At 35.5% G+C, this 14,279-nt stretch overlaps 1 protein-coding gene across 8 annotated transcripts in view; it reads left to right on the top strand.

Annotated features, from left to right (window-relative positions):
- HACE1 (HECT domain and ankyrin repeat containing E3 ubiquitin protein ligase 1) overlaps positions 1 to 14,279 on the top strand; it is a 119,972-nt gene that overhangs the window by 96,698 nt on the left and 8,995 nt on the right. For 6 of the 8 annotated variants that reach the window (XM_047733418.1, XM_047733420.1, XM_047733416.1 and 3 more), the window contains 3 exons: positions 4,401 to 4,532; positions 12,118 to 12,216; positions 12,495 to 12,565. In XM_047733418.1, coding sequence (XP_047589374.1) covers positions 4,401 to 4,532; positions 12,118 to 12,216; positions 12,495 to 12,565 — 302 coding nt within the window. Of the gene's footprint in view, positions 1 to 249; positions 1,329 to 4,400; positions 4,533 to 12,117; positions 12,217 to 12,494; positions 12,566 to 14,279 lie in introns of those variants that run through there. The other 2 variants (XM_047733419.1, XM_047733423.1) reach the window with 2 other exon arrangements.

Here is a 14,279-nt window from a genome sequence, read left to right as displayed (position 1 = left end):
AATTATGCCAACAATAATGCCATTTAAACTGTTAATTACGGAAAAAATAACTATTCCAAACTGTTTTACAAATGGGCCCAGTTTATTCCTCTGCTTAGAGGGGGAAAAAAGAACATTTTGTTTTCACTAGTAAAAGTTAATTATTATTTAAGTAAATATGGTTCATTTAGATATCTTTTGAGAAATAATGAAAAACAATTTTCAAGAAGAAAAATAGCTTAAATTTTGCTTTTTTTTTTTTTTTTCAAGATCACCACCATTTCTCATAAGAAGACATAATTTAGGTTGAAAGCCTGAAGAGGAGTTAAAATTTTAAGGAAGATGTCTGAGAGAAGAATATTATTTATTCCACATATTCAGAAAACTAGGAGATTATTAAAATGTTTCTATAAATACAGACATAATTTAACTGGAACATATTATCTGAAAGTTCAGTCTTCTTAATCTTAGTGTTTTTACGTTTTTCACTTCAGTTTCTTTTTTGCTTACTGATTTTATATCACTTACCAGGATCAGAGGCTGAGCCAGAAAAAAGTTGCTAAGGCTTTTTTTTTGTTGCTGTGTTTCTATGCTATGCTGAAGCTTTTCAAGTTGAAAGCTTTCTATGTATTTATGTAATTATTTCACCAGTACAAGTACTAAGATTCCTTAATATGATTAATTCTTCAATTTAATTCTTTGGCATCAGTATTATTTTATGCCTTCAAAGAATATACAACAAAACTCAGGTGGGAGCAAACATGACTCCTAGGATATGCCATCTGTTAGGGATGACAAAAGATCCTCTGCCCCCAAGTTTTATCAATCTCTTATAATAGCTTAAAAGAAAATGATAGTTTATGTTTGGTTTATAATTAATGTTTAGTTGTGCAACTCTTTATGCCAGTGTTTTGTGAACTGGTTGTCATCTACATATTCAGTGTTTCCTTATTAAAGCATTTAAGATATTTGATGTTGTTCAGGGCATAAAGTGTGGGGAGGTGAGTCACTTGGATGCCTGTATAGACAATGGGAATGCAGTCAGTATATTTCTGCTCAGTATGAATAGTCAAAATGTTAGTGTGTAATGGTAGTGGATGTTCATAGTAATAATTGTATCATCAAGAAAACGTTAATTTGTGTTATTCTGTTTGAGGATGTACAGTGTTTAAGGAAGCAGGGAAACATTTTAGCTCAGTTGGATTTATATTTTCTTCTGTTAAACAGTGGTATTTCAGCTATGTGGAAAACTTTATTTTACTAAACATCTTAGCAGGATTTGTGATGGCTACGATTTTATTAGTCTTCTTTCTTTTTTTAAAAAAAGATTTTATTTTATTTATTTGACAGAGAGGGAGAGAGAAAGAGAGCACAAGCAGGGGGAGCAGAAGAGGGAGAAGCAAGCTCCCTGCTGAGCAGGGAGCCTGACGTGGGGCATGATCCCAGAACCCTGGGATCATGACCTGAGCCGAAGGCAGTCGCTTAACCAACTGAGTCACCCAGGTGCCCGATTTTATTATTTTTCTGAGTAATAATTTAGACCAAAATTCATCCACATTTAAATTAACTTAATATGGAAACTGGTATTAGAAGGAGCTGATTTCCACAAATTGATACACAATGACTATGGGGTGGGTCCAAGTTATAGAAATAATATAGAAATAAATGTGGAAAATATTTAGAATATTAGAATAATATTCCATATTAGAAGACTAGAAGGGAACATGTAAGGAAAGAATAGTATACTTGTGGGAATTAATTTTTAAAAAGAGACTAAAAATAATAGGAATTAAGTAATTGAAAACAGAATTTGTACTACTCCGATAAATATGGAGTGCAATAATGGCCAGTTAAAATTGGTGAAGTGTACTTTGAGCAGTTCACAAATATTTTCCTTTTTTTTTTTTTTAGCGTGAGAGAGCACATGAGCACATCTGAATGGTGGGAGGAGGCAAGAGGGGCAGAGGCAAAGGGAGAGAGAGAACCTTAAGCAGGCTCCATGTCCAGTATGGAGCCCAAAACGGGGCTAGAGCTCATGACCCTGGTATTATGAGCTGAGCTGAAATCAAGGGTTGAATGCTTAAATGATTGAGCTCCACAGGAGCCCCACAAATCTTTTACTTTTATGCTTCATAATTTAAGGTCTTGAACAATGATCATTAAATAGTACCATAAGATTCTAAGAGCAAAACATTTTGGGAAAAAGCTGGTCTTGTTAAGGGAAGATAGGGTCTCATAAAGCACCTTAAACATTAACGAATGAGTGGAGCAGAAAAATTATAGTAGTTGAGTAAGTTTATGTAGAGCACACGTAAACTAAAAGATAATGATGTGCTAATATTGAAATCATTATTGGTTATCAGTTGCAAGTGTGCTATATATATTATTTCTTGGATTGGACATGAAAATCTACTTTATATTTCTGTTTGATTGTTTGGCACTCATTTTTGCCTCCTTCTCTCTGGTAAATACCTAAATGTAGTAACTGATTAAATCCTGTACAGTGGAAAAAAACTTCTGGGTGGTAGGGAGTGCGATTTGGGGGCTCTTGGTAGGCTGAATAGCAGAGATGACAGCTTTCCCTGCGCTAGATTGCACCAGGAGCTATGTGGGTTTGGGGAGAACTATGGAGAATCCACCATGACACTTATATACATTCCTTTGACATGTATGGAGAATTCATAAGCAGTGGTTATATATAACTTGCTAGCTCAGTCCTTGTGGGTTTTCCCCCGCTGCTGGGGTAGAGTTAGGAAGTGGGATGGGGCACAGCATTGGATTAGTTCCCCACCAAATAAAGAAGGAACCTAAAATAGGCTTTCTCTACTTTCTTTAGAACATTCATACCTTGCAGGTAAGAACTATGTATAGCATATTGCTTTTTAGTCACAAAGTTTCACTTAGAGGTAATTTAAAATACACAAATGATAACAATTGATAGAGTTGATTGATAAATATGTAATATTTGATTCTTGTCTGAGCCAAAATATATTATTACCAGTTAAATTTTAAGTGACACTGTTTTCTGTAATGATGTATTTTAAAATGAAATGTGTAAAAGTAGTTTACCTTAATTTAGAATCAAGTCAACTATGCTTAAATGACCCATTTTATCAAGTTCTCAGTATGTATTAAATGCACTTGTTGAATGTATGCATTCTTTCAATATTTGTTGAACATTTACAAAGTGGCAACCACTTTTCAGGAGCTGGGAATATAAACTAGAAAACAAACAAAGCCCCTGCCTGCAGAGAGATTACATTCTAATGAGATACTTTAGTCAGAGACATGAGGAAGTATAGACACTAAGGCCTGAACAAGCTTATATTTGGGGAATAGAGAGAATGAACAAGGGGGAGAGTAGAAAGAAATGAGATGAGAGGGCACAACAGAGGTTGGATCATTTAGGGTCTTAAAGGCTAGGAAAGTAATTTATATTTTACAAAGTTGTTTTGTTTTTAAGGTGGGTGAGAGGTGCTTGACTGAGCCACCTAGGCACCCCTCACTGTAAGGCTTTGAGCAGGAGTGATGTGATCTAAATTATATATGAAATTATACAGAAAATATTTATATATATTTAAAAGATTAGTTGGTGGTATGGGAGAAGCAATACAGAGGCAAAAATGGAAACTGGGACCCCACATGTTACAGTAACCCAGATGAAGATGATGATGGCTTGGACCAGGGTGCTGGATGTGAAGATGGTGAGACAGGGTTGGTTTGAGAATGTTGTTTGGAGGTAGTTCTGATAGCACTCACTGATACAGCGCGTGAGAGAAATCATGGGTGATTGATTCCTAGGATTTTGGCCAAAGTAGTTCAGTGATTGGTAGATTATGGGTTTAATGAGATACTTGAATAGTGGTGTCTCTAAACCTTTTCCTCTTTTTTTTTTTTTTTAAGATTTTATTTATTTATTTGACAGAGAGATCACACGTAGGCAGAGATGCAGGCAGAGAGAGAGAGAGAGAGAAGTCTCCCTCCTAAGGAGAGAGCCCGACGTAGGGCTCAATCCCAGGACCCTGAGATCATGACCTGAGCCAAAGGCAGAGGCGCCACCCAGGCACCCCTCCTTCCTTCCTTCCTTCCTTCCTTCCTTCCTTTCTTTCTTTCTTTCTTTCTTTCTTTCTTTCTTTCTTTCTTTCTTTTTTTAATTTATTTATTTGACAGAGAGAGGGAGAGAGTAAGCACAAGCAGGGGGAATGACAGGCAGGGGAGAAGCAGGCTCAGCAAGAAGCCCAATGTGGGGATTCTATCCCAGGACCCCGGGATCACAACACAAACTGAAGGCAGCGGCTTAACTGACTGACCCTCTCAGGCGCCCCCAACCTCTTACCTCTTAAGTGAAGAATGATTATATCAACATTATATTAAGTATGTGAAATTGAAAAAAAAAATCACTTTTTTTTTTTTTTTAATAGGCGGAGTATGTTCAGCTTGTTACTGAACTTCGAATGACAAGAGCCATTCAGCCTCAGATCAATGCTTTTTTGCAGGGCTTTCATATGTTCATTCCACCTTCTCTCATACAGCTTTTTGATGAATATGAATTGGTAAGGAAAATCATCAGTTCATTTTGGTTACAAAACAACACAAAACTCCCGTCGCTATAATTCAGAAATAATTTTGGAGTACTATGGTAAATAAAAAAATGTATAATATGACATTATGGTTTGATGTTCTTGTTTAGAGATTTCTTACAAGATTTGTGATTGTGCTTCTCTTAAGCTTAATAGCTAGAGTAACAATTCCTTAGTGTGAAATGAAAACAAAAATGGAGTACATTTTCAAAGTATTTTATATGGGAGATGTTGAAGGCCAGTCTTCTCAAAAGCAATATTCATATTATAGTTAACCCTTAAGCCCTGAACAACACATGTTTGAACTGTTGTGAGTTCAAACTTAAAAGTGGATGTTTTCCAGTATAACACTGTAAATTTTCTTACTTTCTTTTTTTTAAGATTTATTATTTTGAGAGCAAGAGAGAGCGTGTGTGAGTTGGGGAAGGAGCAGAGGGGGAGGGAGAAAAGAGGAGAAAAAGTCTTAAGCAGATTTCATACTGAGCATGGAGCCCAATGTGGGGTTCAGTCTCACAATCCTCAGATCATGACCTAAGCCCAAACCAAGAGCCAGACACTCAGCCAACTGAGCCACCCTAGACGCCTCTTCCTTCTGATTTTCTTAATAATATTTTTTCTCCTAGTTTGCCTTGATCTAAGAATAGGATATGTGTAATTCATGTAACATACAAAATATGTTTACTGTTTATGTTATCATAAGGCCTCTGGCCAGCAGTAAGCTATTAGTAGTTAAGTTTTGGGGGAATTCAAATGTTACATGTGGATTTTGACTGCATGGGGTCAGAGTCCGTAACACCTGCATCGTTCAAGCAAGAATCAACTGTATTTCTATAAATTTTTGGTTTGACCATATGAGGTACAAGATAATGATACTAATTTCTTGTCATTCCGAAAAGAAGAATTAGAAGGTTTTTCTTACTGTATTTGTTTAATTTTCTCTAATTTCTTATTTTACCACATATAATTCTAAATTTTCCATTTTAAATCTGTGTGGAGTCCTTACTTTGTTGGCTTCTAGTTTCTAATGTTTGTTGTGCTTTTTTAATTTCCTTGCCTTTTACTATGACCTAACAGGATTTCTAATTTTATATGCTTTATGTTTGCATTTTCCCTCTTATCCTTTTTCTCTCTTATGATTGGTAATAAATTATTTTCAAACTCTTGGGGAGTTGTCTAACGCCGTAATTAAACATAGTATTTTCTTTTTTTTTAAGATTTTATTTCAGAAAGAGTGGGTGAGAGAGCACATGAGCAGAGGCAGAGGGAGAGGGAGAAGCAGACTCCCCACTGAGCCAGGAGCCCATTGCAGGGCTTGATCCCAGAACCCTGGGATCATGACCTGAGCCAAAGGCAGACGCTTAACTGACTGAGCCACCCAGGCGCTGCCATAGTGTTTTGAATAGAGTATAGAGTATAGCTAATTTTTTATTTAAAAAAATGTAATTTGGAATAGTAAATTTTAGATGAATGGAAAAGTATCCTTTGGTTTTTATTCTTTCCCATAAAATTAGTTTTACCCAATGCTTTTCACTTTACTTTATGAGTAAGTACACTGATTTATACCTTTTAATTTTACATATATGCCAGTATTTTTTGGTTTATCATTCATAGTATATCTTAGTATAATAGTGAATAAAATTTGCAAGTTAATTTTGAAGTCCATTGTGACTTAGTTTTATTAAATGTCAGTTTTGAGGGGGTTTTTTTTTTGCTCACATTTTTAGGTTTAAGATTAATGGTTTTGTTTAGTATGGACTCATCTAGTTTTTACATGGCAGTAAGTTATTTTTAGCATTTAAAAATGGAGGAGTACTTATGAACTATTATTAAACATGATTGAAATCTGACTTTTTTCTGTACCGTACATACATTAAATTGGCTTTCTGAGTTCAAAGCAGAGACTTCCACATTATCTTCTGGACCTCTGTGTAAAAAAAAAAAAACAAATAGCAACAATGTAAATAATTGACAAAAACTTTGCCTCCTGATTTACTGATATTGCTCAGTTTTGAGATTTATTGGTTTATAGTGTATGTTGAGAAAAGTATATGCATCATAATGTACAATTTGATGAATTTTTACAAACTGAATACACGCATAAAACCAGCACCTGGATCAAGAAACAGAGAAATCCTGGCACCCCTCATGTCCACTCCTGTTCTATTCCAGTCACTATCTCTTCATGGGGAACTTCTTCTGACCTTTTTTCCCCATTAACATTATTATTATTCTTGTTTTTACATTTATTTAAATTCAGTAAATTAACATATCATATGTTATTAGTTTCAGAGGTAGAGCTCAGTGATTCATCAGTCTTATATTTTTTAAGATTTTATTTATTTATTTTTTAGAGAGAACCTGAGAATGGGGAGGGGCAGAGGCAGGGGGAGAGAGAGAATCTCCAGCAGACTCCCTGCTGAGCACAGAGCCCAATGTGGGGCTCCATCTCATGACCCAGAGATCTTGACCTGATCCAAAATCAGCAGTCCGGTGGTTAATGGACTGAGCCACCCAGTCTTCCCCTTTTGACTTCTAAAAATAGCATAGATTAGGTTTCTCATTTTTTGAACTTAATGTAAATGGAGAAGTCACCTAAATATATCTGCCTTCTTTAGCTCAGCTTTTTGTGAGAATTATACATATTGTTGCGAAGTTGTAATTTGTTCCTTTTTATTGCATTATAGCATTTCATTGTATCAGTGTGTGTGTGTGTGTGTGTGTGTGTGTGTAGAGAGAGAGAGGTCTATGCTTGATGAACATTTGGTAGATACTTTTCAGTTTTGGGTTATTTGAAGTAGTGCTGTTACAAACATTCTAATACATGTCTTTAGGAAGGTATATGTGTGCATCTTAAAATGTAATTGCTGGGACATAGGGTGTGCATTTATTCTATTGTAGTAGATAATTTGCAAATAGTTCAAGTGGTGTGTCAGTTTGTATTCCCACCAATAGGTATGAGAGTTCTGGGTATCCCATGTCTTTACTAGCACTTGATGTTTTCTTTTTCATTTTTACCATTTTTGTGGATCAGTAGTGGTGTTTCATTTACCTAATGACTAATGAGGTTGAGTGTGTTTATATGTTCATTGGCCACTTACACTCTGGCGCCAGGTGGCTCAGTGGGTTAAGCATCTGCCTTCAGCTCAGGTCATGATCTCAGGGTCCTGGGATCAAGTCCTGCATTGGGCTCCCTGCTCAGCGGCAAGCCTGATTTTCCCTTTCCCTCTGCCTGCTGCTCCCCTTGCTTTTGCTTTCTTTCTCTCTCTCTGTCAAATAAATAAAATCTTTAAAAAAAATAAAGTGTTTACTCAAGTAATTTGTCCATTTTTCTATTGTGTTTTCTGTTTTGTTTTGTTTGTTTTTTTGTTACTGATTTATAGGATTCTTCATAGGAGTGTTATCTATATTGTGAATATTTTCTATTCTGGTATGTTTAAGTGAATAAAAGTATTTAGTTTTAAAACAGTTCACTTTATCACTGTTTTTTTCCTTTTTTTAATGAATGGATCTTTTTTGTCTCCTTTAAGAACCTGTTTCTTATTCCAAGGTCATGAAAGTGTTTCCCCATGTTTTCTTCTAAAAGCTTTCTTTATTCCTTTATCTTTCATATTTTGGTCTGCTGCTGTTAAATTTTCAGTTGTGGTTTGTATTGGAAGTTAGGTCAGGATTCCTCATCTGTCTTAGACTCTGGCTTTACTATGTTGAGCTGATTGAGACAGAGGGATTATTTGGAAAGAGCAGTGTTGTCAGCATGATCCTGATATATGCAGTGATGAAAATTATTATTAAAAATGTGGTATTTGCCAGGCACTTTATATTTATTAACTTTTAAATTTTTACAATAGACCTCTGATGTAAGTATTATTATTCCCATTTTACAGAGGAGGAAAACTAATCCAAAGAAGGTACAGAATTTCCTCCTGTTCATAGAGTATGTGTTAGAGCCAGACTGGGAACCCATGTTCTGTGCTCTAGACCTGGTCTGTCTTCATCAGTATTGCCAGACTGTCTCTCAGAGGCATAAGTTATAAATGGGACTTGGTTTTAGAATGACTTTGTCTTTCATAGGAAAAGGAGTATGCTACACTGGGATAGGAGACTTTTTTTTTAAAAGTTGGCACAGAAATCTAAGCTAGATGTGCATCTGGAATTAACACATTGAACCATATGAATACTAGATAAGCTAATGGCTATGAATATTTGCATGGCTCAATTGCTGGCCATTTGTGTGGGATATATATATTATACCCATTTCCAGCAGACTAAATTCATTTATTTTGTCATGTTTTTAAACAATAAATTATTGATTGGGACTTGAAATCTTCCTGCTGTATATTCTTTTTATTGTGGAATTCCCATTTCATCAAATTGTTTTTACTCAGTGTAATTTTTTTTTTTTTTTGCCTAGGTGTTACATGGGATAATAAAGATCTTCCTCTTCACAAAAGTTGTAATAATATATTCATGAAATGCTTTAAATTTCTTGAGAGAATATAGTCCAGTCATTTTTACTTATAATTATTAATAATGGAAGCATACTTAATATTATTAAAAGCTTATCTTTAGAAGGGAAGAGGATTAAACTCTCATGGCTTGTAAGAAGTGTATAAAATTCGTCCCTACTCACTTTTGGCAGATCTGTATCAGTGTCTTGCCAATTTCCCCAGATGGCTCAGATGGAAACTTTAACGAAGGAGCTATTACAGAGGTGTGGCAGTGGTAAGAATAACAAAAAACGAAATCTTGCCATTTGCAAGGAGGTGGATGGACCTAGAGGGTATTATTCTAGGTGAAATAAGTCAATCAGAGAAAGACAATTATCATATGATCTCACTGATACAAGCAATTTGAAAAGACAGGATCATAGGGGAAGGGAGGGAAAAATGAAATGAGGGAGACAAACCGTAAGAGACTCTTAATCTCAGGAAACAAACTGAGGGTTGCTGGAGGGGAGGAGGGTAGGTGGAGGGATGGGATGGCTGGATGATGGACATTGGGGAGGGGATGTACTATGGTGAGTGCTGTGAATCGTGTAAGACTGATGAATCAGACCTGTAACCCCTGAAACAAATAATACATTATATGTTTAAAAAATTAAAAAAAAGAATAACAAGAGTATGGTGAGGCATCCAGAGACTAGCAACAGTGGAAAGCTTTATCATTCCTAGAATTGAAGAAACAGGTGGAGGAATTACAGTAGTCCCCCCTTATGAAGAGGGAATCTGTTCCAACACCCGCAGTAGATGCCTGAAACCATGGATAGTACTGAATCTTGTATATTTATGTTTTCTTTTAAATATACATACCTAGGGTAAAGTTTAATTTAAAATTTAGATACAGTAAGAGATTAACAACTACTACTAATAATTAATATTTATAACAATAATAATTATAACAATATACTCTAATAAAAATTATATGAAGTGGTCTCTGAAAATATCTTATTGCATGGTAATCGCCCTTGTTCTTTTGATGATGTCAGATAAAATGTCTGTGATGAGATGAAGTGAGGGGAATGACGTAGGTATCGTGACTTAGCATTAGGCTGCTATTGACTTTCTGACAGTATGTCAGAAAGCAGATTACCTGCTTCTGGACCACAGTTGACTACGGTAACTGAGACCACAGAAAGGGAGATTGTGGGTGAGAGTGGGGGGCTATTATGAGGACCCTGGGAGAGCCTGAAGTACCAATGAGAGGCAGACTGATAGTAGCTATAGTTGAGGATACATGGCTCCTACAAAGTTGTGCTGAAGCAAAGTGGGAGCAGAAAATATCCTCACCTCCAGAATCCTGCCTGTTTCCCAGTGATGGAGCCCAGCCTAAAGCTGATAGGCAAGAGAGCCAGTCTGCAAGAATTGGTCTCCTGGGGCCCAGAAGAGTGCAAAGAACGGTGGGGAATATATCTGGATTGTTAAAATGGAGACTAATCAGAATATCCATCTAGTAAAAGTATTTTATAATACTGTGGAAAGGAAGACTAAAATACACCCTAGACCAGCAGTTTTTGGTTTTAGGACACGCTTACAACAAAAGTTTTTGTTTATGTTGGTTTTATTAATTGATGTTTACTGTATTTGAAGTTAAAAGATATAAAATATTTTCTTAATGTAAAAATAATCCATTATATATTAATATAAATAACGTTTAAAAATTGAAATTGTATTTTTCAGAATTAAGCTAAAAATAGCTTAAAGTGAGAAGAGTGGCATGTTTTACATTTTTGTAGGTTTTTTAAATATCTAGCTAATAGAAGACAATTAGGTCCTCATATCTGCTTCTGTATATAATCAGTTGTAATATGTTGTTTGCTTGAACTAAATGAAGAAAATCCAGCCTCAGATAGGTTGGAAAGGGGAGAAACTTTTAGACTCTGAGTAGATCTTAGAAACCCCAAGAGTTGGGGCGCCTGGGTGGCTCAGTGGGTTAAGCCGCTGCCTTCGGCTCAGGTCATGATCCCAGGTCCTGGGTTCGAGCCCCACATCGGGCTTTCTGCTCAGCAGGGAGCCTGCTTCCTACTCTCTCTCTGCCTGCCTCTCTGCTTACTTGTGATCTCTCTCTGTCAAATAAATAAATAAAATCTTTAAAAAAAAAAAAAAAAAGAAACCCCAAGAGTTGTCAGATCCCACCTCTTATTAGTCTTCATTAATTTTCTTTTGAGCACACTTCGGTTCTAGTCAGTTGTTATAGGAGACATGATTTTGAACCACACTGTATCTATGTCTGTGACAACAAACTCTGCTGATCTGGCTTGTCAGTATTTGGTTACCTTATCTGACTGTATAAACACATCCAGTTGTGACATACGGGCTCATTGAGCCATCTGGACAAGCTCTTTCCATGTTCAGTTTTCTCTTGGAAAACATAATGCTATTTTTTACATTCTTAATTTCATATTTATTTGATTACTATTTTGTTTGATGACCTTCACATAGAAAAGGTGACTACCAAAAATCATTAGGAAATTGTATTTTTTTTCTCACACTGGGAAATGTTGGCTTTAGAGGATCCAAAACATTCCAAAATAGAGTTCTTCCAAGGCCTGAATAGAACTCTATTTTTTTTAAAAATAGTGACTATTTTTGTTATATTACCTCTTTTTATTATATTACTCCTTTTTCCTAGTGACTAGAGTTTCTTGATGATTTTTTCTTTTGTTTAACCCAGGACTTATTCAGGTCTTTGTTGTCATATTCATGTTGAGCATATAATTTAGAATTTAACAAGTTCATACATTAACATAAACATAAACCCAAAATAATAACATTCAAAAAAATGTTGCAGATGTAAACTTGTGTGTATGTGTTTATGTATTTGTCTCTTATGTTTTAATGAAGTATGAATATGGAGATATTTCCACATCTCAGCAATATTTGAGATTATCAGTATGAAGAGTTCTCTCCCATGTAGTACTTGTTATTGATGACATGCAGAAACTGTCAAAAAAATAAATCAGTTTTACATGGGATTAGTTTCTAATTAAGGCAAATTTACTATTTAAATGTAATAACTTTTTTTCCCAATGAAGATTAATGAAATACTTTTCTTCTTCCCAAAGGAGCTACTGCTTTCTGGCATGCCAGAAATTGATGTGAGTGATTGGATAAGAAATACAGAATACACAAGTGGCTATGAAAGAGAGGATCCAGTTATTCAGGTAAAATCTCTCTAGAGCTCAGAATGAAGTTAAGTTTGCCATTTAATTTTATAAGCTTTTCAGCACTATTGGATGAAAACCTACATTAATTAACAAAGTAAAAATTTTCCCTAAACTCTTCTCTTGGGAATATTGCATATGAAAGCTTTGTATGAAAGCATTTTTGATAAATGAGTTTTATAGAATGAAATATGCTTTATGAATATTACATATTTCTCGGGTATTAAGAATTCTTCAATTACTCTAAAATGTGAGTTAAGTTTTTTTATTGTTGTTAGTGGTTCTGGGAAGTTGTGGAAGACATTACTCCAGAGGAGAGAGTTCTTCTCTTGCAGTTTGTTACTGGCAGGTAAGAAGTGTTTTTATGCTAATCTGGAAAGAATTTAATGTGTTGCAGTTTTGGTGGCCTAACCAACCAAAATGCATTATTCCTTTAAATTGTCAGTTTCTACTTCCCTTTCCATTTTTTTAGGTATTAAACAAAGATTTATTTAGCTGTTAAGGATAAAATATGGTAGTGCTCAGTAAATGTTTATTTAATGTATACAGTGTATAAAAAAATAAACTGTTCCAGTCAGGACAATCAGCATATATACTGTATTTTATAATTTGGTAATCTTTTCATTCTGTTGGTAAGTCCGTGGTAGTGCCAAATTCTTAATATTTGTCGGTTGTTGGACAACATACACACACATACACACGACACATATGATATCCATACTCAACAGTTTTTCTCCAGTTCTTGCCAATTTTTTTAAAGATTTTATTCCACAAGGTGGGGAGGGGCAGAAGGAGAGGAAAAGAATCCCAAGCATACTCTGTGTTGAGTGCAGAGCCTGACATGGGACTTGATCCCACAACCCTGACTGAGATCATGACCTGAGCAGAAACAAAGAGTCAGAAGCTTAACAACTAAGCCACCCAAGCATCACTCTTAAACAGATTTTAGTCTCAAGATTCATGGCCTAAAAAATAATTTGTGATAGCACAAATATCTTTGAAAAGTCTACTTTTGGACTGATTTAATATAGATACTGGAAAACTAGATGATTTTAACCTCCTTTAAGTTACATTAATGAGAGATGTTTAAAAAAATCTGATTTTCATTCTTGGCTTCTTAGAATTTTATTTGTGCCCTCCACTTTATGGAAATATAGTTCATTTGATCCATCATAAATGTACATGGTTCTTCTAGGAAAGTTGGAGCACACATAAAATTAGAACAAATAATGAACACCATTCCCTGCCAGCAATAACTACTGTAAACAATTTGGTGTATTTAATTCTCTATTTTTTTCTATCTTAAAAACATAATTGTGGGGGCACCTGGGTGGCTCAGTGGGTTAAGCCTCTGCCTTCGGCTCAGGTCATGGTCCCAGGGTCCTGGGATCAAGCCCCGCATCGGGCTCTCTGCTCAGCAGGGAGCCTGCTTCTCCCTCTCTCTCTGCCTGCCACTCTGCCTACTTGTGATCTCTCTCTCTGTCAAATAAATAAATCTTTAAAAAAAAACAACAAAAAAACCCAAACATAATTGTGGGTGTATATCTCTATAAAATATATATGTTCTTTAAAGTCCAGTATTTCCTTATTTCTAGTAATCTGTAACCATTATAGAAAATTTGGAGGGGCGCCTGGGTGCTCAGTGGGTTAAAACCTCTGCCTTCAGCTCAGGTCATGATCCCAGTGTCCTAGGATTGAGCCCCGCATCGGGCTCTCTGCTTAGCAGGGAGCCTGCTTCCTCCTCTCTCTCTGCCTGCTTCACTACCTACTTGTGATCTCCGTCTGTCAAATAAATAAATAAAATGTTAAAAAAAAAAAAGAAAGAAAAAAAATTTGGAAAATGAAGAATATAGATAGAAGACAATGAAAATCCATTAGGTAATTCCACTATGCTGAGATAATACTTTAATATTTTGCTTTATTTTCTAAGTCCTTTAACTATATAATTAGAAAAATAGTTGGGGGGGGGGGTCACACTGTAATCTAATTTTAAACAATAAATAAAACATGAATATTCATTCAGGGTACCTGACTAGCTTAGTTGGGAAAGCATGAGACTCTTG

The sequence above is a fragment of the Lutra lutra genome, chromosome 6 (genome assembly GCF_902655055.1).
Source record: "Lutra lutra chromosome 6, mLutLut1.2, whole genome shotgun sequence".
NCBI classification, from domain to species: domain Eukaryota; kingdom Metazoa; phylum Chordata; class Mammalia; order Carnivora; family Mustelidae; genus Lutra; species Lutra lutra.
The sequence above is the reverse complement of the archived record's forward strand: the minus strand, read 5'-3'. Positions and strand labels throughout refer to the sequence as shown.